The sequence below is a fragment of the Xenopus laevis genome, chromosome 6L, assembly GCF_017654675.1.
Source record: "Xenopus laevis strain J_2021 chromosome 6L, Xenopus_laevis_v10.1, whole genome shotgun sequence".
Taxonomy (NCBI): Eukaryota; Metazoa; Chordata; class Amphibia; order Anura; family Pipidae; genus Xenopus; species Xenopus laevis.
In genome coordinates, this window is record NC_054381.1 from 121,964,500 (window position 1) to 121,989,913 (window position 25,414).

General features: G+C 37.2%; 1 protein-coding gene across 1 annotated transcript in view; it reads right to left on the reverse strand.

The window, feature by feature from the left end:
* The window catches only part of alkal1.L (fALK and LTK ligand 1 L homeolog), a 52,282-nt gene that overhangs the window by 10,985 nt on the left and 15,883 nt on the right, over positions 1 to 25,414 (reverse strand). Inside the window, exon 2 of the mRNA XM_018267986.2 lies at positions 3,811 to 3,864. Coding sequence (XP_018123475.1) covers positions 3,811 to 3,864 — 54 coding nt within the window. The remainder of the gene's footprint in view (positions 1 to 3,810; positions 3,865 to 25,414) is intronic.

Genomic DNA, 25,414 nt, shown 5'->3' on the forward strand with positions numbered 1-25,414 from the left:
ACTGGTTAGGGGGATGAAAAATTTAAATTACGAGGGTAGACTGTCAAGTTTGGGATTGTTTTCTCTGGACAAAAGATGCTTGTGAGTGATTAAGTACATTTGACAACATTATAGACAGATGGCGGGTGGAACATAAAAAGGATCAATGCACCAGACGCCACCCTTTTAGACTAGAGGAACAGAAATTTAATTTGAAGCAGTGTAGGTGGTACTTCACAGTGAGGACAGTGAGTTTGTGGACTTCCAAGCCAGATGCTATTATTGCTTTTAAAAGAAAACTATACCCAAAAATGAATATTTAAGCAGCAGTTTATATCAAAGTAAGTGGCATATTACAGAATCTTACCAAACTGGTATATGTATTTCAGTAAATATTGCCATTTTACATCTCTTGCCTTGAACCACCGTTTTATGATATTCGCTGTGCTGCCTCAGAGATCACCTGACCAGAAATACTGCAACTCTAACTGTAACAGGAAGTGTGGGAGCAAAAGACAGAATTTTGTCTGTTAATTGGCTCATGTGACATGTATGGTTTGTTTGTGTGCACTGTGAATCCTAGGATCCCAAGGCAAGGCCCTTAATTTTTAAAATGGCAATTTTCTATTTATGATTACCCAGTGGCACATACCACTAAAAAAAGTATATTATTATGAAAACGGTTTATTCACATGAATTAGGATTTTACATATGAGCTGTTTTATGCAATATCTTTTTATAGAGACCTACATTGTTCGGGGGTATAGTTTTCCTTTAAGAGGTGTTTGGATGATTTCTTGGCTAAGCATAATATTATAGGCTATGGTGATACAATTTTACAGTTTACAATTAGTATATACTGTATATTGGTATTTACTGATTAAGTGAGTGTATAGATACAGGGTGTAGCTCGTGTATGGTTGATGGTTTCTTCATATGCATTCTGTATTGTTTTCAAAAAGGTCATGACTCATTCAAATGGCTCTAGATAAATTTAAAAAATCCATCCATTGAATAGTCTTTTTGTGAAAAGCTATTTCAAATTTAAAATGGGAAAAAGGGTCTAAAAAACGATATGTATTTGAATATCAAATACCTATACATACGTGAATTCCAATAAATTTTACTATAAAGCTAAAGGATAGGTTTCCAAGAAGGGAAACAGATATTTGGATAAAACGTATGACCATCTACAACATAGATACTTGAAAGGAGATCTTCCTCACTGAATTCCTTTCACCGAACTGATAAAATATAGATTGCCGGAGAAGGGAAACATGCAAAGAGATTATGAGAGGCAAAGGTCATTAAGATATGGGATTAACCAGATGACTATAAAGTATACCATAACACGTAAGCACACACTGCAGCTCCACAATGACACAACAGCAATAACTACAGTTATTTATTTTCCCCCAAACTAAGACGATCATTTATATCAATATTTTACCCTACGGCAAACCAGGTATAACCCATTAAAGTCAATGGGACAAATTCTGGGCATTAAAAGTTGTATTAAAAGTCTTCAATACCGTATTTACTTGGCTTTTTTAAGCTAGCGCCTCTTTTTGTACATTTACATTTTGCTTCACATGTGCATAATACTAATACACACAGTTTTATAAACACTTGTATGGGATCTGTTATCCAGAAGGCTCAAAACCTGGGGTTTTCCAGATAATGTATCTTTCTGTAATTTGGATCTTCATACCTTAAGTCCATTAGAAAATCATGTAAACATTAAATAAACCTGATAGGCTGGTTTTGCTTCCAATAAGGATTAAAGGGGTTGTTCACCAGTGAGTAATATTTTTGTATGACATAGGGAGTGGTATTCCGAGACAATTTGCAATTGGTTTTCGTTTTTAATTATGTGTGGGTTATTTAGCTTTTTATTCAGCAGCTTTCCGGTTTGCATTTTCAGAAATCGAATTGCTAGGTCCAAATTACCCAAGCAACCATGTATTTATTTGAATAAGAGACTGGAATATGAATAGAAGATGGCCTGAATTAAAAGATGAGTAATAAAAAGGAGCGGTAAGAATAAATCTTTAGCCTTACAGAGCATTTGTTTTTTTAAGATGGGATCAGTGACCCCCCACTAGAAAGCTGGAAAGAGTCAGAAGAAGAAGGCAAATATTTCAAAATCTATAAACAATTAAATGATGAAAATCAATTGAAAAGTTGTTCGTTTTGTCCATTCTATAACATACTAGAAATTAACTTAAAGGTGAACCATCCCTTTGATTATATCTTAGTTTTGATCAAGTACAAGGTACTGTTTTATTATTGCAAAGAAAAAAGAAATCATTTTTAAAAAGTTGGAATATTTGGATAAAATGGAGTCTATGGGAGGAGGCTTTTCCGTAATTCAGAGGTTTCTGGATAACAGGTTGCTGGATAATGGATCCCATACCTGTCTATAATACGTATATATATATATATATACAATTCAGTTTACATTATAAAAAATAGATCAGAAATCAGATCTGAACTTGATGCACAAATCTTTCTAGTGTTGGCACGTTGTTTGAGATTTATTCTTACGTGAAAACAGCACACAATATCTTTGATGTCAGCTGTGACTTGTGTTTGAAGCAAATTCCTTTAAATGATTCACATATATGTGAAGGAATGTTGCCCATTGAACCCTGGTACATAACCTTGCTGTACAAAAGATCCAATGGCTTCTTCAGTTGTTGAGATTTCTCTCAATCTCCTCTTATGTGCAAGGTTGAGATGGACAATAACACAGTTAATGCATGAGGTTTATGGAACACTGCTTTAGAGTAGCAGAGATCAAAACAACAGGTTAGTAAGTCTTGCATCTCACTGTTATATCCATTTAGTATTCTGCGCAATCCATGACCTATGGCTGTCACATAAACACGGTAATTATTGTAGACTGAGGGCTACTCTCACACTGATGTCTTAAGCAACCAGTAGTGATGTCAAAAGCTTTGTTTGCCATGGTTCTTAGTAGCAAGCATGTATAAATAAAAGAGGGAATGGAATGTTTACTTCTTTATATTTATACAGAAACATTTGTAAGCCAGGCATTCTTTAAACAATACTTGCTTTGATTTGATTTTACACCACCTAGGACCAGGCATAGCTCACTGAAGTCAATGGGACAGATTGAGTCAAATTTAGGCCATTTCCTTTCCATAGACAGGGAAAATGAATACTAACAATGACCTTAACAATTCAAACATGAAAAAAAAATGGGCCTGATTAAATTAGACGAGAAAGACATCCCCTTCTTCAAGTCTAGATTATCCCATCATGCCATTCAGCGAAAAAAAAACATATCCCACTGTTTATCACATAAAAACTCTATGGGAAAAATTGAAACGGAATTAGGAGGAAAGTTCTTTTTCATAAAATTTAATCTGGCCCATTCGTTTTCACGTGACAAACCATAAAAATAACATTTAAATCTGGCCCAATATGTGTATTTAAATGTAGAAATGGTGTTTTGGAAATGCCGGTATTATAGGCGCGAAACGTGTAAGCACATTTACCTGCTCACTAACTCACACTGGTGGTGAATCTTTTAGCATGCACAAGGTGGAATGGAAAGTATGCATGGATCAACCAACTCATACATTTCTCAGTTGATTTATATGTCTGTAATTGGCAGGAAAATTCATGTAGACATATATCCTCTCCCCTCCTTTGCTAGATGTTTGCTCACATACATTCATGAGTCAAAAAGAAACAAGACGACTTATTTTTCTTTGGGTTCCTACCGACAGGCAATCTACTGTATGTATCAGTGCTTCAGTCATTTGCAGTAATATAAATGCTTAAATAAATAGTTACCCCTACCTGTAAAATGATTTATGAACTTGTCTTTTAGGCTGGGATCCCGAGAAAAAATTTCTGTCAAAAACAAAGAAAACAAAAAAATTAATATAATTATGACATTCATCAATGTGGATCTAAAGGGGTGAAAAAAATTTAAAATCATTAAAATATTTGTAATGGAAATTAATGTTTAAAGTGTTTGACAGGGAAATAGTTAAGAGTCATATTTATCAGAATCCAAATTTGTGAATGTTTGAGGTTTTATTTAATACAAAAAAACTCAAAAACTCACCAAACTCAAAATTACAACATCTTTCACAATCCTAAAAGCTACAGTAGATATGGCAAAATCTGGGAACCATGTACTATAAACAGAACTCAGAAACTGGCTAAACCTCTCCATTCCCATGTTTAAAAAGCTGCCCCTGACCAACACAAAATATAAATTCTTATATCTGTTTTGGCACGAATTTGCCGTGAATTTCTGCGTTTCACCTCCAGCGAATAAAACTCCCGCAAAAATACGCCGGTGAAAATTCGCCGGCGTCAATTTCCGATTTTCACAATCTTTTAGTGAAAAGCTTCAAATTTCACGGTTTTTTTTGTGAAATCCTTAAAATTTCACAATTTGTAGTGAAAACGTCCAAATTTCAAGATTTTTTCGTGAAAACGTTCGAATTTCTTTTGTGAAGTTTCGCCGTTTTGCGAATTTTGCAGGAAATTCCCAAATTTTTCTGCGAAGCGAAATGGGAGAAATTCACCCATCATTAGTGTAAGGTATTTTCTGCCATGTATAATTCCTGTACCTCTTTCATTCTCTTGTTTTAATTCCAGAGTTACTTTTATGCAAATTTTGTGATGGTACAGTATTTGCATTAATAAAAATCCATCAAAACTTTTTATAGGGAGCCTGTTATGGAACAAACAGGGTATTGCTACAATGGAGTATACAGTTATTTGTTCAAAAAGAATATTCAGACTCAGCAGTTTAAAAACAGGATATTGATACAGCTGTGGTGCCAAGACAGAAGTCAGTTTAGAGACTGATATGTTAAACGACAGAGGTTAATCATCGCTAATCCCCTTAATGAACTACAGACTACAGACAACTGCATCTAATAATCCTCTCCCTCTTAATGATCTCCCCCTCAAGCAGTCCATCCATTCTCTTGTCTTCTCTTGACATTGTATCCTACCCCTCCAGGCCAATATACTGTATATGCAAATTATAAATGATAGCATGAATTTCAATTGCTCCATGCACAGCATCTAGAGCACTCTACCCTTCCTGTAACTACAGCCTAGAGAACATTAATGACCAACAAATGCCAGCTGCTGACTGGTTGTAATGGGTTTCTAAGCCTGGTACAATACACTAGATCAGGGATCTCCAACCTTTTGAACCCATGAGCAACATTCAGAAGTAAAAGGAGTTGGGGAGCAACACTAGCATGAAAAATGTTCCTAAGGTGCCAAAGAAGTGCTGTGATTGGCCATTTAGTAGCCCCTATGAGGATTGTCAACCTACATTGAGGCTCAGTTTGGCAGTACACCAGGTTTTTATTCATTCCAAGCCTGGAATTCAAAAATTAGCTCCTGCTTTGAGGCCACTGGGAGCAACATCCAAGGGGTTGGAGAGCAACATGTTGCTCACGAGCTACTGGTTATGAATCACTGCACTAAATATTCACAGTGAAAATACTGCCACGTTTACTTTTTCCACCATTGTGTGAACAAACTTCCATCACCATAGATAAACTGACAGAAAAGCCAACACAGTTTAATTAAAACCGGGCACTACTTGGCATCTGCACAGACAGGTGTAATTGAGTGGATGTGGGCACTGAAGCATTTATGGAGGTGCATGAAGTACTTATGGAAGCTAAACCATGCTGATTGTGATGTGTGTGCCAGGTGTCACAAACAGAGCTAAAGAAAGTTATAAGAGACATATGAAACGAACTAAATAAAATATGTAATACCTAAAAGAGAAAATAATGTACCTTAGTCAGGAATCAAAATAAGATATGACTACCCATCCAAATTGTTGCTTCAAATAAGATGTGAAAACTTTGTTAATGGGGCAATCAGATAATCACCTTGAACCAGCAGACCAGCACATGCAACCTGCTCTGGGTTACTGGAACTGGAGCAAGGTTTTGCACCCGTTAAGTGGCTGCCAATTACTGTATCCATTTCTATACTGCAGCTTATTCGTTTTCATGACAGTTGAGGACATTTATGACTGTCTGTGAAAAAAACATGCACAATGGACAGGGCTGGTCTTATGCTACACTGTGCATCTTGTGCTTCATTTCTTAAATGGTGTTAGGTGCACAGTCATATCCCCGGGCAGAAATTCTACCTATTAGGCATGCTTTTACACTTCTTCCCAGAGGTATAGTAATTGACCCCTGCTACTTTCATACATTTAGGGGAACATTTACATAGCTCGAGGGAAGGATTAGAATAAAAAATACTTCGTATTTCAAAGTATTTTTTTGGCTACTTCGACCATTGAATTGGCTACTTCGACCTTCGACTACGACTTCGAATCTTTCGACTATTTGACCATTCAATAGTCTAAGTACTGTCTCTTTAAAAAAAACTTCGACCACTTACTTCGCCACCTAAAACCTACCGAGCACAAATGTTAGCCTATGCTTGCATTACCTGTGTCGCCACTGGATAGTGAGGTTGCCGTTTCCTCCATTTTGCTGTGCACCAGAGGTCTCTGCTTTCGGTGAAGACCAGGGTGTGCGAGTACTTCCTGGACTGTTTTCCTATGGGGAAGGTCCCCTTAGGCTTTCCTAGCAATTTCTGATCAAAGGAAAATCTTTGATCAATGGATTAAAATCCTTCAAATCCTTCCTTCAATCGTTCGGTCGAACGAATTCGATATTCGAAGTCGAAGGATTTAACTTCGATGGTCGAATATCGAGGGTTAGTTAACCCATAGTAAATGTGCCCCTTAGCCTTATGGACAGCTATTTTTTCATGCATAATGGTGAGCACTCATTTATTTGGTTCTGTAGACCAAAAGAAAATACACAAATATTTTCAAATTCTGCTAAATGTACTTGAACTTCTGCACTTAAATACTCATGACACCGGAGCCAAGGGAGCTATGTTGAAAATGAGTAGATATGTAAGGCATGTTATCTTGTGACTTTCTGATAGATTTTGCTACAATTAATATTTGTCTTCCCCCAAAAAACATAATCAAAAGCTACATTTACAATAAATGTTCCAGGTTTAGTACTAATACAGCCCTCCACCCTTATTTTTATGCATTCATCCTCTTAGTTTTTTTTTTTATGTCACGTTGTTTGAAATCTGTACTTTCTTTAAAACAGCACACAATGTCTTTGATGTTAGCCATGATTTGAATTTGAAATACATTCCTTCAGATGATTCATACTTATATGGGTAGGAATGTTGTCCATTGAACTCTTTGTAAATGACCTTGCGCTACAAAGATCTCAGTTTTTTTCTTTGCTTTAATCCCTCGATTATCAGAATTATATCAATCTCCTCTCAGTTGCAAGGCTGAAATACACAATAACACAGCTAAAAGCATTACGTTTATAGAACACTGCTGTGAGTAGCAGAGATCCAACATCAGGTTGACAAGTCTTGCTTCTAGCACAGATTTGTCCCACCAAGTGTTTAAACTGCTTTCTTTGCTGGTTATGAGGTCCATCTCACCTATGTAGTTATCAAATACAACAACAAAAGTCTACCAGGAGAACTTCAGAAATTCCAGCATTGTGAATTTATTCGAGAGATCTGGTGCACAGTTTGTTCTCCGTGTGTTCTTTCCTAGTTAGTAGAAACTGCAATGCTCTTACTGTTAGCTCTAGATAGTATCATCAGTAGTTTTTGACCTGTAACTGTCTCTAAAAAATATGAAAGTGATTATTGTGGGCTGTGGACTAATCTTAAGGGCCCATTTACTAAAAATTTAATTGAGAATTTTTGCAAGAATCTCTAAAAATGCATGCTTTTCAATTTTTTTAAAAAAAAAAAGCTCAAAAAATTTGAGATTCACGAAGTCTAAAACCACTAAAATCCGACATTTGTTTGCCAAACCTCTTAGTGGCAAGCTTGTATAATGCAATTAAACATTTATATGCTTTCATTTATAGCAAAAAAGTCATTAGCTTGGCATTGTTTTTTTTTAGTGGTTACCACGAGTTTGGGGGCATGGAGAAGCAGACTTTATAAAGTTTACTTTTATAAAGTAAAAAGACAAGGTATATTAATTACATTCAGGTATGAGACCTGTTATCCAGATTTTGTTTTACTGAGTGCCTCTTTTTTTCTTTTGTAACAACAATACATGAAAACTGAGTTTGATGGATATATGACTTGTAACGACCATATAGGTAACAACTAATACAATAGAAAATGTATTTATTACTACAAGAGGAACAGCATGAATGAACCAATCTAATATCCTTAGAAATGTACATTGGCTTTCTACTGTTTGCTATGACCCCTTTCTCTGCTTTGTATATTTAATCTGACCCTTTTCCAGTATTATTATTTTTTTGACTTTGCACAGCCAATAATGCATAGGAATTTACTTTTCATTTCATCATGTTAATCCTAATGTGACCTACTTTATAAGCAGAAAAAAGAAAGCTTACATTTGGAGATGCTGGTTTTCTGAGAGCAGAGAAAATACAGAGAGAAGGCTTTTTCCTCTTTATACATCATGGGGCAGATTCACTAAAGGGCAAATTGTCACCAGTGAATGCTTCGCACACATAACGGCACTTCGCCAGGCAAAAATTTGTTACCAGTACGCTAATTCACTAAAATGTGAAGTGGCGTCCTGGGTGTCGAACGCTGGCGACTTTTCACTAGCATTACTTCGGCAGTGTGAGCGTTTCAAAGCGAAATTACACTAGCGATCGCTTCTGCCTAGAGAAACTTCGTTAGTTCTCTTACACTTAGGTCAGTTTGATAGGGCGAGTACATTATACTCGTACGGACGTCTTTATTAGAAATGTTGGTGCAAATGCTTGAAGTGGCCACTTTTTATTACAAATGTCCAAGGCACCTAAATAAAGACAAAAGAGATCCTATAATGCCATAAATATGAGCCCACCCTAAAATGAATGGTCCATGCCCCTCAAATGTCTGGGGGAAAATGTTAACCGAAAAAAGTTAAATAGTTAGGACTTTTGCAGGAAATTCTGCTTAAAAAAAGGACAGGATATGATGTAACTGACATAAGCTTGAGGAAGTTCTAGCTTCATTTAAGGTTGTCTGGTCTGAGGTTGTGAAGTCAACGCTGGCGAAAGAGGTAACATTCAGTAAAATTCACACTTTACTGAATTTGCGGAGTAATGACCGTTCACCAGAGCAGAAAGTCGCTTGGCTATAGAGTGCGAAAGCTATCGACAGCCCCGTTTGCTAGCAAATTGTCGCCTACACCTGTTAGTAAATTGGTGTTGTCCCTGCGGATGGGATTTCTGGCAAAAAGTTGCTAGCGTTAGCCACTTCGCCCTTTAGTAAATCTGCCCCCATGTACTGTAATGAGTGTATTGCTATTGCTTCTGCAAAATTATGTTTATTTTTAAGTAAAGCCAATATTATTTGTATGCCTAGAATACAGAAAGGAGGGACCCCTCAAATATGAGGCAGGGGAGATCTCCCATTTCATTTTACCTTTTAGGCCCCCATTTCATACAACCATATTGGAATGTATGGTTAACAATTATGTCTATTACAGTCACTTTGCTCCAGTTTTGGATACTGCCAAGGCAGCAAACAGAATATGGTTCAGCATTCTTTTAAGTGGGATTTGAGGATAAGTACAATAACATTTATAATACACTTTAAGCACTACAGCAATCAGACCTATCGTCTGCAAGCTATATTGTCAGATAAATATTTATATGTTAATATAAATAAATGTATGTATAACATCCTATGCTTGTCAAAACTTGTCAAAGTACCCTGTTAACACACTTCAGTTTGTTTATGGCTTTCCTACAGAACGTATGTATTTTCTTTAAAGGAGAACAGTACCTTCACTTATTTAATTTTCCCTATACATTTTGCCTAATGGAAGTACTAGTGGTTGTATATTTGTTTTGTTTTCTCCAAGCTTGGCACTCAAGAGGCATGGCTACTTTACCAATAGATTGCTACTTATTTTCCAAAGAATCGGAACGATTCGAAGGATTTTAATCCAACAATCGAAGGAATATCCTTTGATCAAAAAAACTTAGGAAAGCCCTTCCCCATAGGCTCACATTGAGTTCGGTAGCTTTTAGATGGCGAACTAGGGGGTCGAAGTTTTTTCTTAAAGAGACAGTACTTCGACTATCGAATAGTCGAATAGTCGAACGATTTTTACTTCGAATCCTTCTATTTGAAGTCTTAGTCGAAGTAGCCCATTCGATGGTCGAAGTAGCCCAAAAAACACTTCGAAATTCGAAGTTTTTTTACTTCGAATCCTTCACTCGAAGTTAGTGAATCGGCCCCTAAATAAACCCAATAGGCTGGTTATGCTTCCAATAAGGATTAATTATATCTTAGTTGGGATCAAGTACAAGGTACTGTTTTATTATTACAGGGAAAAAGGAAATTATTTTTAAAAATTTGGATTATTTGGATAAAATTTACTCTATGAGAGATGGCCTTTGCGTAATTCAGGTTTCTGGATAACGGATCCCTCGGATTTTCACTGAAAAACAAATAAACCTAACAGATGCAAACACACCTGACAACACCATGTGCAATATGAAACGCTGTAATTAGACTCCGAAAGAGTCTAAACACATAATCAGGAGTGATAAATGGGATTTCACCCCATCTGTGATTCTGATTAAAATTCTGGGTTTGGCAGATGCCAGCAGAACACTAATATCCCAATATCCAAGCATAAAGTTCATGGAGAAGAAGTTAAAGTAGTTGGCTCTTTTTGCCAAAATTAGGGCTAGGGTACCTGGTTCCATTGAAATCAAAGCTTAAAGGGATACTGTCATATTTTTTTCCAAACGCATCAGTAAATAGTACTGCTCCAGCAGAATTTTGCACTGAAATCCGTTTCTCAAACTGATTTTTTTATATTTAATTTTGAAATCTGACATGGGGCTACACATATTGTCAGTTTCCCAGCTGCCCCCATATATATGACTTGTGTCATGATAAACTTCAATCGTGTGACTTGTGCTCTGATAAACTTCAGTCACTCTTTACTGCTGTACTGCAAGTTGGAGTGATATCACCCCTCCCCCCCCAGCAGCCAAACAACAGAACAATGGGAAGGTAGCCAGATAACAGCTCCCTGATAGATCTAAAGCTGGCCATAAATGCAAAGATCCGATCATACGAATCCTCGATTCGTACGATTTTCAGACCATCTGTGGAGAGTCCCAACATTTTTCATCCCATGGAGATCGTTCGTTTGGTCGATTGGACAGGTTAAAAGATTTCTGTCGGCTGCCAATAATTTCTCTGCATGTATTGCCGATCGTGATCTTTGCGTCCATGGCCAGCTTAAGAACAGCACTCAGTAGTAAAAAGCCAAGTCCCACTGAGACACATTCAGTTATATTGAGTTGGAGAAACAACAGAAAGCAGTTCCATCCTAGAGTGCTGGCTCTTTCAGAAAGCACATGACCAGGCAAAATAACCTAAGATGGCTGCCTACACGCCAATATTATAAATTAAAAAAAATACACCTGCTGGTTCAGGAATGAAATTTTACATGGTAGAGTGAATTATTTGCAGTGGAAACAGTTTAATTTAGTAATAAAAACTACACCATAAAAATCATGACAGAATCCCTTTAAGAGTGTGATTGCCCTATCCAGTACCCCCGAATGCAACCCAACTGAATATGTGTGGGATGAATTAAAAAGCTAAATGCAAGCCAGGCCTGATCTCCATCAATGACAAACCTTACTAATGTTCTTGTGGCTACATAAAAGCAAATGCCACCAACAATGCATCAACCTCAAGTGGATGCTTTTCCCACAAGAGGACAACTTTATATGAATACCAATAATTTGGGAATAATTTTGGCCATAAGTATATTTTCAGCATTAGCTTTATTATCATTTTTAAAAAATTATATATTTTATCAAAATCTAATGGCTCTTGTTTTTATCTTTGCTCTTTCTCCCTTTCATACGGAAAGTGAGGAGAGTAAAAACAGTACCCTTGATTGCCTATATAATATTATATCCTCTTAGTTTCTGCAGAGGTCTTGTCCAGGTCAGTAAAATTCAATTATAAAAAGAGATTTTTCTATAGAGAGAAAAAGAGAAAGTACCCAGCAGGGAAACTATTATAGAATAAATTAATTGAGGATTGATTCTTTGATAAATTGATTGCACTTCACTTTAGCTTAATTAATTGAGAATTAATTGATGTATAGGAAATACTAGGTATTAAAATTTAATTAGAATAAGCTATTTTCACTGGTTTTAAAAATAGTCTATTGGCTGTATCACAGACCAGCCAATTAGAAGTACCTATAAGACACAGACTTCCGACCTGATACAGTGGTGTTGCACAATTACCAACACTGATCCTCTAACAAAAGGTGGCCATGCATGGAGAGATCCGCTCGTTTCGCAATGTCGCCAAACGAGCGGATCTCTCCCCAATATGCCCACCGTGAGGCAATATCGGCAATATTGGCCTGATCCGATGGCGAGCCCTAGGGCCCAATCGTATCCTAACATTGGGTAACGGGCGGTCGGATCGCGGGACCGCATCAACAAACCGATGCGGCCGAGATCTGACGGGATTTTAAGTCCCGTCCAATCAACATCTGGCCAACTTTCAGCCAGATATCGATTGGGGAAGCCCGTTGGAGGGCCCCATACACGGGCCAATAAGCTGCCGACTCACTTGTATGGCCACCTTAAGACTTGTGTCTAGTGATGGGCGAATTTGGGGCATTTCGCTTCTCCAAAAAATTCACGAAATGGCGCCAGCGTCTCGTTTTCTGGACGCCGGCACACATTCGCCAGTGAAATGTGCCGGCGTCCAAATAAATGGACACCGGCATCCATTTTTTTACGCCGGCGAATTTTGACAACGGTTTTGCAAATTTATTCGCTGGCGGCGAATCGTGGGAATTCTCAACGAATTCACGCCTGGCGAATAAATTCGCCCATCACTACTTGTGTCCTATTGGTGGGAGTGAGGAATTCAATGGTATTAGTTACCGATATTCTTTAATAGTTTCCGTGCGGGGTACTTTCTCTTTTTCTCTCTATAGAAAAATCTCTTCTTATAGATCTATGGAAAGATAATGAACTCTTTATACATAAGATTTTGCTTTCCCAATTTGTTGCCTGTGTCTTAGGCTTACATATAAGGAGAAGTTCATAACACAGTTGGGTAAGATTATTTGATTTACTGCCTTCTCTTCTTGAAGCAGCTAGTAAATTTCCCCCAGACAAGTCATTTGTATGCTTTCAAACAAAAATGATTATGTGCATTTCTTGACTTGCTACTGAATGAGCAGGGTTGGCAATTATACGCAAAGTCCTGTCATTGCTGCTTATTATCACTACCAGACATATTTATGACCAACAACTAGGAATGTCATCATAGAAAGTCATTATCAGCAAGAACAAGTACAGACCCTAACTATCTCCTTCCAAATTAGAAGGATTGGATTACAATTCCTCTGGTGACAGAATTAACTGACGCCTTTGGGTTTGTATGAAGTGTAACACACAACCTTGGGAACTAGATTTAGCAAACAAGAAAAACTCTCCAACATAAGACAAACACTTTATATCCTATGTTATCAAATCTGTAGGCTAAATTGACTAACATATAATCTTTTGACGAATAAACTCAATAGTGATGAAATTGTGTAGTTATCTTCAAACGAAGGAGTGTCAGGAGTGTCCAATGGCGCTCCCGTCTCCGGCCCCGCTGCATCCAAGATGGCGGAGGCCATGACCCACATGGGTTGACGCCTGTGCCTTGATGCCAACGTGATGACGTCACGCTTCTGGTGCGAAATTTGGAAATAAAACGACTTCCAGGTCACGGGTTCGATGCCCTATTATAGGAATTCACGACTTGTGTTCCTGGGTTCCCTAAATTCCTGACTTTTGCTTTGACCCTGATTCTGATTCTTGCTGCCTGCCTTATGAACCGTTGCCTGAATTTGACTACGCTTTCACCTGACCCCTTTTGGATACCGCTGAACTTGGATATTTACCCTAAGCTTCCTCCTTGGTCTGGACTTCTCCCATTGGGAGCCGATAGGCCCCCTGACAGGGGGAGGCTGAAGAAAACAGAAAAGGAAATTTGCTTTACATACTAAACAAGCTCCAATAAAAACAGATTTCATTGCAATGCAATGTTGTGCATGTTGTTGTTCAAAAAATTCACATAATCTAAAAGTTAATACAGCATAAAAATGTCAGACCCAACCCAGGAACACCTGTTTTATGTGAAAATGCCTACCCTGTGTTTTTAATTAAATGCATTTGCATAATTTATCAGTTTATATAAATCACTATGTAACCAGATAATCTGCTAAATACAGTCATGTAGGACAGATGAAAAAAAAAATCTGCTTCTGAGTTATTTGGAAATGATGATCATTAGGTGATAGATGAAAAAAAACATAAATATGGAATTAACTGCAAAGGCCTGTAAATCATCTAAAAAGATCTTTCCAGGAAACACTAAGATACTGTACATTTAGCTTCTCATCATATAGTGCATTCCATGTCATAAAGTGCATTCCATGTCCAAAAACAACGGTGGGCACAGTTACAGCTATGTTTTTGTATGCGCATAAAGTTAAAGGCCTGCAAATCTGAAAACACGGCCCTGCACTAATTATGCAAAGTATTACATGACCACTTTGAGGTCTAACTCTAGGCCAGACCCACTTGCTCACAACAGGATTATGAACAGAATCAAGGACTGAGCTGCAGTGGGAATACTTATTCGGATCTGCTTAACTTTATCAAAATGGTTACTGGAAATATTAGTGAGCAGAATAAACTACAGATATTTTTCCAGATCTGCTTTTTCACTCCAGTGCATATGACAACATACATCTTTATAATTTTCCAATTTACAATTTTACAGTATAGATAAGTGCACACAGGGAAGACAAGCTAATAAGTATACATATACAGAGATTAAATACCATGTGGTTAGAGACATGGAAGGAAGGAGGCCCCTGTCCTGTAGATCTTAAAAGTAATAAAGTCAACTTCTGTTGAAACCATCTCCAATACTAGAAGCAAGTTCATATGCAAATCAGACACTTTATGCATATTTGCCACCTCTGAAGCACCAATATATCTCACATACACCAACATATCTCCGCTAAATTATATACACCTGTAATGTAAGTTCCTTAAACCTGTAATGTAAATCTGTAATGTAAGTTTGCTTATGTCACCTTTATTGAAGTGCACTTTAAAATATATACAGGCCACTTTCAAGTTTTTTGTTGTTGTGAATCTCTGTGGGCAGTGTACAAAATGGTGGAAGTCAACCCCTCTAAATTATTAAATACTTGTAACAATTGGCATTTAGCCAAGTGATCAAGGGGGTGTGATGCCTGATGGAGGACTGCATCTGAACCTTTATGTGTTTCTCATTCCGAAGCAAGATTTGCAGCAGCGCACACCGGTATCTTTGAAGAATCAAACACTCTCAGGATATGGATAAAAGGTATATCTTTATTTTAACATCTGATTAACCATCTAGCATCTGAGGTCTGATGCGTTTCGTGGCTCCGCCTCATTCCGAAGGCCTGCATAGCTTCAATCATAGCTTCAATTCACCAAGTTGCTCATATCGGTGAAAGATTCACTCATTTTGAGATGTGGCCAAATGAGCGAGTCTTCACATGTATGACCAGCTTTCTTTGGCTGATTAGAAGACTACATTGACTAAAGGACATTTAAATTGTTTTGCCCATGTGTTATTACTCACAGAAAATTAATTGTGGGCCATTACAACTATAATACATTGCCTTAGTAAATATGGATAAAATTGTAAAATTATGCCAGAAAGAGTTTTATTAAAAAGCTGCTTGAAACCATCAAATTCAACACTAGCAGTGTAAAATAAGTCAGTAGTTTTATTATTGAATTAAATGTTACATAGTGAGAGATTGCTAGACTCAGATTGAATGACCACTTGTCAGGGATAGTCAGTTCTCATTATATCTTCCTTTACAATCATTTAATGGCTTTTTGTGGTTCTTTCAGTTACAGAAGAAAGGGCAGTTTTGTAGCAGCAGACCGGACAGAAATCATGAATACTAAAAGTTTTTATGGCTATTTACTCTAATCTGATCATTGGAAGGCAAATTAGTCCCATCGGTTAACCTTGCAAACTCATAAAATGTGTTTTAGGGTGTAGGCCACCCAGACTTCATCTTCTAATCAGTAAGGTGTCATTGTTTGCAGAAAATGGAACCAAGATTCAGGATGTCCAGAAGAAGCTAAACATAAGACTAATGAATAGCAACACAACTGGATCTATGCACACTTCTGCACTGGTAAATGTACTGTATTTTCCAGCAGGGTGTGCAAGCACAGATTTATAAAGAGTAGTAGTACCCTTTGTATTAATGGTGTATAGGGCACCGTAACAAGAGCTCAAGGCTAAAGAGGTTTGTGAGAAGTGTATTCACAGGAACAATTCCAGATAGTGATCAATGAATATAAGAGTATGCTGCATCCAGGCCACCGTACCTGACATTTCTTCTACTCCAAAGAACCACTGCTGGCATGAGAAATAAGGCATATTTTGCAGCTAAAAATCTGGTGCTTAACTCTGTTCACCCTACACTGCCAGATATGCAACTTGTTAGACGTTTTTATTTTATCTTTCAGTTCCTACTACCTAGGAATTGTATTAAAATGTGTCTTTAACGTATGAAAAAGCAATGAGGATGTGAGATGGATTGACTAGTTATGGCTACCTTTTAGAATCCTACATGTATGTTCCAGTAAGTTATTCCAAGTATTTAGCAAAGCACCTGTTTAACTGTACTAATAAAAGAGAGATAGCCGTTAAAATGTCCCTCTAATTCCTGTTTACAACCTTGACAGCTTGTTTGGTCTGCTTCTGTATTTAGCCCATCTCAAAGATCTGCTTTCTCGCAAAGGAGCTATCACTAATCCAGAGTATTCCTCATCTGTCCACTAGGACCACCAGCATAGTAGGCTTCCCGGATATAGCCCCATGAGAGTAAATGTCATGAATAGAAGTAAAATGTATTAGGATAATGAATTTTAGTATTAACACATATTTATTATTAAACATGATAAATATCCATTGATTCATTTGAATGCTCTGTTTTGGGAGTACAGTATATTATATATATTTGCTTGATCGAAAATCAGTTAGCTGCCCATTTTCAGTGATCAGCATATCTAGAGCATCTGAAAGTTCTAAGCCCATTTTTATCACTTGTTTTAAAGAGAGCTATCCTTAGGAATGTTACTATAATTCTTGTTTGCAACCCCGACGGATAGAGGTGGGTCTGCTTCTCTTCTGCTGCCTTCTCAAAACTCTGCTTTCTCACAAAACATCTATGTAATAACACATCGTTTTCCAAAATTAAACCTTTAGGTCACCGACATTGCAAGTTTTATTAAATAGAAAAGATGAAAGTGAGGACATGATCTGACTTAATAGGGTATCATATGCTACAGTTTGTTCAAATGCCCTTGTTCAAAGTGATATTGTGATTGTAAGAACATTTCTTAATAGATTTTGTTTGACAAAAGAAAGGAGTGAGTTGCTTCACAAGAAGGTGCAGCTCAGCATGACCTATAGCAGGAGCCTCAAATAAATGCCTCACACTTCTACTAGTCCTCCTGCATAAGCTCTTTCCATTCGTGGCCAGTGTTTCTGAATGATATGTTGCACGTTTCCCATAGCTGGATGCTTTGTATGTACAAATGAAAGATGCACTATTTCCAGGTATGGACAAGAGCATCTTACAGTATTTGTACTTTTGTTCTTTCTTAAGTCATCCTTGTGGGTAACCTTTCAATGTAAATGTTCTAGCCATGCCATCTAGCATATACCCCTCACCTACTATCAAAGAATTAGCATTTCCAAGCTGATCTTCACATTAACCATATGGTCAAAACATGGTTACCTAATATTCAACAGTGTGATGTACAAATACAACTGTTATATAAGCAGAGCACATGCACTACATAAAAAGCATGAGTTATAGAAGCATTTTATTTTCCTGACTGTCAGCTGTAGGCTATACCAAAAATAGGATATAATCCAATACAACATTGTTCTGACAAGCTTTGATTATAATATTTTTATTTCATGTAATGCGTTAGCTAAGCAACTATCAAACAAATGATCAAATCACGTGTTTGTTTTGGAAAGTTTATGTTTAATAGATCAGAGATTTTATTTCTGAACATGGTTGAGTTATAATGCAACTGCTGGACTTTTAGATGATATAACTGTTCAAACAAATGTACAATCATCTTTGAGTATTCTAAGGGGCAGATTTACCAAGGGTCGATTTTCGAAGTACAAAAAAACTTCAAAATTCGACCATCGAATTAAAAAATTTCGAATTCTACGTTTTTTCAACAAATTTGGCAATCCTGCGGTCGAATAAAAAACGTTTGATTCAAACGATTTTAGCGAACGATCGAAGGATTTTCCTTCGACCTCTAAAGATTTAGAAAACGGTTGTAGAAGGTCCCCATAGGCTAACATAGCACTTCGGCAGGTTTAATGTGGCAGTCAAAGTACTTTGATTATTGAATGGTCGAATATTCAAATGATTTTTACTTCGAATCAAAGTCGTAGTATCCTATTCGATGGTCGAAGTATCCAAAAAATGACTTTGAATTTCGAATTTTTTTACTTCGAAAATTCCCTCGAATTCACTTCGACCCTTAGTAAATCTGCCCCTAAGTGTCCTAAATCACATAATAAAATTCACAAACTTGGCTCCAGATCTAGTAACCAAAAGCAACTAATAAGGAATTAGCATATACTGGTCACCAGTTTGAAAGCAAACATCAGGTTGGCGGCTATGGGTTACCAGACCTTTAAATGATTTTGTTTAATATATAACCTGAATTTAATTTGTCAGACACAGAAAAAAACTAAAACTGACACTAGAAACTGCAACTAAATATCAACTTTACCATCACCTTGCACCTGCCTGGTGCCCTTAGCGCAACTTAAACAAGAAGTGCAGTGCTGTGTTTAGGGTTTGGACCTACCTACAACAAAGTAGCCATAAAAGTTATTATTATTATTATTAAATTATTAATTGTTAAAGTTTTCATATATTCAGATGGTTCACAAGGAGGTTATCTGGTCTTTAAACACATGCTGCTCTGCAAAGCAGAAAAAAAGATATTAATTGTATACAATAAAAATTAAAAAATCTAATAACCCAATACTTTCTTTGAATAATTTCTGAAAGGCAAGGCCCACACATCTGTGTTGTAATCTGACTAAAGTCTAAATGATCAGTGCAAAGAATGCTGGGTAACCAAATTATGCAAATATTGGCCAAGAAAGCAGTAACTTCTAGAGAAGAGGACAAGACAAGTGGAAGTAAATGAGTAAAAGAACACAAGGAACAATATGCAGTAACAGTTATTGATAAGATTACAGTGATAGAAGAATACATTCCTTTCCCAATGAATAACACTGGCAAATTGCATTTTTTTTTTACCACTGACAAGTGCCCAAGTCTCAAAAAAATCATCCTACTTTTTCTTCTTCTGCTATAGGCTACAGATATACCACGTAGTACTTTAGGCCCGTGGAGCACTCAGACTGTGACAAATTTCAGTGTCATCATCTAAAAGAAATTGGGTTCTAAATTAAATTTTTAATATAAATTTTACTGTAAAAACTGTACCCACTGTCCGATCTCTATGCTAACAAACTTCTGTTATAACTCCATATTTAGTAAATCCTTAAAGAATCTCTTACTGAAATAGTCCTCATTATTTTATATATTTTGTGGTGAGCTTAAGATTTTTTTTTTTTTACAAATTCACTCATGTTTTGAGTGTTAGGGGCCGATTCACTAACTTCGAGTGAAGGATTCGAAGATAAAAAACTTCGAATTTCGAAGGTTTTTTTGGGCTACTTCGACCATCGAATGGGCTACTTCGACCTTCGACTACGACTACGACTTTGAATCGAAGGATTCGTAGTAAAAATCGTTCGACTATTCGACCATTCGATAGTCGAAGTACTGTCTCTTTAAAAAAAACTTCGACCCCCCTAGTTCGCCATCTATGGGGACCTTCCTATGGGGAAGGTCCCCATAGGCTTGGCTTACTTTTTTTGATCGAAGGATATTCCTTCGATCGTTGGATTAAAATCCTTCGAATCGTTCGATTCAAAGGATTTTATCGTTCGATCGAAGGAATATCCTTCGATCAAAAAAAGTTAGCCAAGCCTTCGATCGTTCGATCGAACTATCTGCACTAAATCCTTTGACTTCGATATTCGAAGTCGAAGGATTTTAATTCCTAGTCGAATATCGAGGGTTAATTAACCCTTGATATTCGACCCATAGTGAATCGGCCCCTTGGACTTACAGAAGAGCTTGTACTAAACTGATTCCAGCATGTACCATCAATTTGGAATTTACAAATGCCAAGCTGAATGACTGATATTTTGCAACAAGAAATAAACTATAAGGTGGAAGGGCTGCTTTAATTAACCAACCAGGGTCAACAAAACATTTCCTAGAGAGTACGGAATTTAAGGAAATACTATAGAATGTTTTGTTTTATGAGCGAAACCTAGAGAAACGTTTACCAACAGTCAACAATGTCTTATTGTTTCTCAAGCTGATGTATTTCTCAAATATGTTTTCCTCTCCTGGTGGCTGTTTGTGGTTATTTCTAAGACTCTTCAAGTCATTTTTAAACACTGCTGGAGTTGTCGCACAACTACCCACATATGCAGGAGCTTCCAGGGGCTGTCGCTTCAGAACAGTTGGAGTTCTAATGGTTGCGTGTCACTGTTTTAAAGCTTTTATGCTAGTTTCTGTAGATAAAAGATTAAATATGATTTTGATCTGCAGTGCTGTTACCATGGAGGCAGTACTTAGTCTAGAGTTTCTATATAGCTCTCTAGGTTTTCAGTAGTGTTTGACTTAAATGCTTAAGTTTCATTCAGGCTGAAACAATTTCAGAATAAATAACCCTGTCTTCCTCCATTAAATCATTTATTAAGGATAAAAACGAAGTTGGTGAAGACCATTGTATTGAAAAACACAAGCATAGGCTGCCCCTACAGACTATTAACTTTGACCAGTAGAACCTGCAGGATATTTTGTTATTTAGACTGCAAGTGTTTCTCTTTATAAATGGGAAAATAGCTTCTGCATAAAGTGTTTTTTTATAACTATTAAAATTTATTACATCTTACATTCATAAATAAATGTATACCTTTCTACTTATATACAGTATATTATCAAGTATGACTTAAGGTACGAAGAGCCGTTTATGGAAAGATCTGTTATCCGTAAAACCCCAGGTCCCAAGCATTATGGAAACAGGTTCATTACCCGGGCTGGTGCTCTTATCAGCAGAAAACTGCACCTGCCCGGGTTTATACCAGTGAGCACCACGGAACGCTTCTTTTCTGGCTTCCGCTTTCTTCTCGCAGTCAAACGAAAAGCCGTACTTTACCTAAAAAGTCGGCTATTTCGTTCAACTGTGCATGCGACTGCCCCGGGAAATTTGAAGAAAGAAGAAGCCAGAAGAGAAGTGCTCCGTGGTGTTCACTGGTATAACCCTGGGCCGGTGCAGCTTTCTGCTGATAGGAGCACCGGCCCGGGGTTTAAGGTAAGTCAGTACAAAAAACAGAAAAAGTAAAAATTACAGAAATCAGGAGAGTTTTTAAATGAAACTAACATTTCTCTAACCACCTTGTTTATTCACATTTGGAAAATGTTTAATACATGAATAAATCAATAACACATGTACACTCAATAGACAGCATGAGTTGTGCTGGACTTTTAACAACTAATACTGGAAATTTACTGAATTTCTGAGCATTATTGTTGCTACTGCCTGATAAACTTCAATAATGTTAACGATGTTGCAGCTTAGTGAAGCAGCATAAGGCCAAAGGTCTAAGGGGCAAATTCAGTAAAGGGCGAATTTTCGCCAGCGAAAGCTTTTGTCACACTTCACATAGTTGCGTCCTGAGCGCCGAAAACTGGTGACTTTTCGCTAGCGTTACTTCGCCAGTGCGAACGTTTCAAATCGAAATGATGCTAGCGATCGCTTCTGCCTAGAGAAACTTCGTTAGTTCTCCTATGCTTAGGTCAATTTGAATAGAAGGGGTACATTAAAGTCATTGGGATGTTGGTGCAAATGCTTGAAGTGGTCACTTATTATAAACTTCAATAATAAATCTTTAATAGTTCAGAATTATGAAGGACATTCCTCTTTAAAAAAAAGTCGCCTGCGTTTTTTGAATGCATTTCCGGCATACTGATGTCTCTGACATAAGATTGAGGAAGATGTAGCTTTATTGTAGCAGTTCGTCTGGTCTGAGGTGGCGAAGTCAACTCTGGCAAAAGATGTAATGTTCTGTAAAATTTGCATCTTAGTGAATTGGCGGAGTTACGACCGTTTGCCAGAGAGAAAATTCGCCTGGCGATAGAGTGTGAACATAGTAACATAGTAACATAGTAACATAGTAAGTAAGGTTGAAAAAAGACACATGTCCATCGAGTTCAACTTTTTTTTTTTTTTATTAACTACCTATCTGCCAGTTGATCCAGAGGAAGGCAAAAAACCCCATCTGAAGCCTCTCCAATTTGCCTTAGAGGGGGAAAAATTCCTTCCTGCCTCCAAAATGGCAATCGGACTAGTCCCTGGATCAACTTGGACTATGAGCTATTTCCCATAACCCTGTATTCCCTTACTTGCTAAAAAGCCATCCAACCCCTTCTTAAAGCTATCTAATGTATCAGCCAACATATACTAGCGATGGTCTCTTTCGCTAGCAAATTGTCACCTACTCCTGTTAGTGAAGTGGTGTTGTCCCTGAGGATGACTTAGCTGCTGAATTGTCACTTCGCCCTTTAGTCAATCTGCCCCTAAGAGTTCTGTGAGACTTAACCAGTGCCAAACCACTGTTAAACTGAGGGAGTAAGGGAGCAGTGCAACGTATGCTAAAAAGATGTTAAAAAAACATTCTTCTAAAGATGGACTAGAAAGACCGAATGTGACCACAGCACATGAAAAGTCTAAAAGTTGGCATAATAAAGAAAGCCCTATCCTGGACCATACTGTACTTACTTATTATGACTAACATCAAAGTGGGAATAAAAAAAACCCTACAAAAAATATTAATCAATTATTCTGCAGACAGTGTCAACCCCCTAGCTACAGGCAGTCAAAGTGGGAGATGAGTAGAAGGTGTAAAGATGTTTTTATTTACAGTTCAGGCCATGTAATTGTCCAATCATGGCTATTTTGCAACATTTTGTTCGAGTTTGTTGACAGAGCAGGATTATTAACCCTTGCAAATTGGCCAATTTTATCTTTTAGTTGATCATTTGTGGTACAATCACATATCAGTTTGACTGACTTAAATGTTCCATGTAGTAAGGAGCAGATTTATCAAAGTGTGAGTTTAGATTTTAATTAAAAAACTCAAATGGGGAAAAACTGAAACCGGTAAATTCATGGTAAAAACCTCAAATACTCAAAAAAAAACTCAAATTGCTCAAATGAATCCAGTTTTTGAGCAAAACCCATAGAAAAAAACATGAACATCATGAAGGCTACAAACATCTTCAAATTGTTCAAGGGACTGCTGCCATTGACTGCTACATGACCTTGACAGGTTTAAGCTGGAGTATTTCCAGATTCAAGCTATTTTCAGCTTCGGGGTATAAATCGTGTGTTTTTTTTAAAAAAAGCCCGAAAAACATGTCATTTAGGGGGGTTATTTATTAAATGTTGAAATTTTTTAACCCAAAAATTTGAATTTTGTCTGAAAAATACCCTTGAAAACTTGAATTTTTCAGGTAAAAAACATTTCGACCTTTAATAAATAACCCCCTAAATGACATGTTAAAGGAGAACAAACCCCCCCAATAAGAAAAGCTCCATCCACTAACCTAGATAGTCCCCCCTCCTTGCTTCCTTCCAGCATAGCACGTTATTTTAAAAAAGTGTCCCTGAATATCATGCTCACGTTTCCATGCAGCGCAGCGGAGCAATATCCAGATCTTTTCGGCACATGCGCAGTTTGAGTGGATAGCTATCTGGCTCCAACTGTGCATGCACCAAATAGCTCAGTGATGGCAGTCCCTTACAGAAGAAGACCGAAGATGTGGAAGATGGCACCCATGAGCTCTGCTGCTCTACTCTGTATGGATACGTGAGCATGATATTCAGGGACACTTTTTGGAATAATGTGCATTGTGGGGAGGAAGCAGGGAGGGAGGACTTATTTCCAGATTGGTTTTACAATAATACTTGAACATCATCCATAATGGGTTGTTTCCAGACCTTCTTTTGGTTTTAAGAAAAATAGTGTTACACGGATAAATGGTATAGTACAACTGCAACTCTTTGGCTTAGAAGGAGCTTAGTAACACAGCAGTGACATTAGGCCACAAGAACTGAAACTACTTAGACCCCCGTACAAGCAAGAATACAGAATACAGAAATATGAAGTGGGCATATAATGACTCGTTACAGGTATGGGATATGTTATCCGGAAAGCCTTGATCCAGAAATTATGGAAAAGCTGTCTCCCATTGACTCCATTGGATCCAAATAATTTTTTCTCTGTAATAATAAAACAGTACAGGGAGTCCTTGAGTTACATACACCCGACATACAACTCACACTTACAAACAGAGACTATTACAGCAATGTACTGTGATTTGTTTGGCCTTTATTAGCATTTAGTTTTAATATACCACCTGCCCCAATCCCCTCTGGCATGTGTTGTCTACTGCAGAGCACAGAAAGGTAAAAATAGATACTATGTTCAGACAAACATCTAAGTTGCATTTAATAAGTAAATGTATATGTTTCATCTTACATACAAATTCAACTTAAGGACAAACCTACAGACCCTATTTCTGTAAATGCACTCTCTGCGCTAGAAGAGCTAAATTTCCAGTTTGAAAACTGGAAATTCAGCTCTTAAAGTTACAGGATCTACATTTTTGCTGCCCCTGATAAATAGTGGGGTGCTGCCGTCTGAGTTTCTCAACCTGCTTCATTGGCGCAGCGCCCCTGATGGTCATATGAGTCAAATCACACTCATTTACTTGAATAAATGAATTATCATTCCAACTCTATGGTCACTTATAACACCCCCATCAATTCATGCTTGGCACAATCAGCATTATGTTTTGGGAATGCAAAAAAAAAAAAATGAAAGGCAAAGAGCCAAGGGGGAATTGCAAGTTAGGTCAAATGAGATATATTGCTTCCTGCTTCTGTATAGAAAATGTATTTACTGCAACACAGATTATTATTATCTGACAAACATCATATAAGAACCCATTAACCCAATGAACTTTTTGAATTTATAAAGGCATCTTTGTAAATCCTGCTCTAAAGCTTCCTGTTATCATAAAACAACAAGA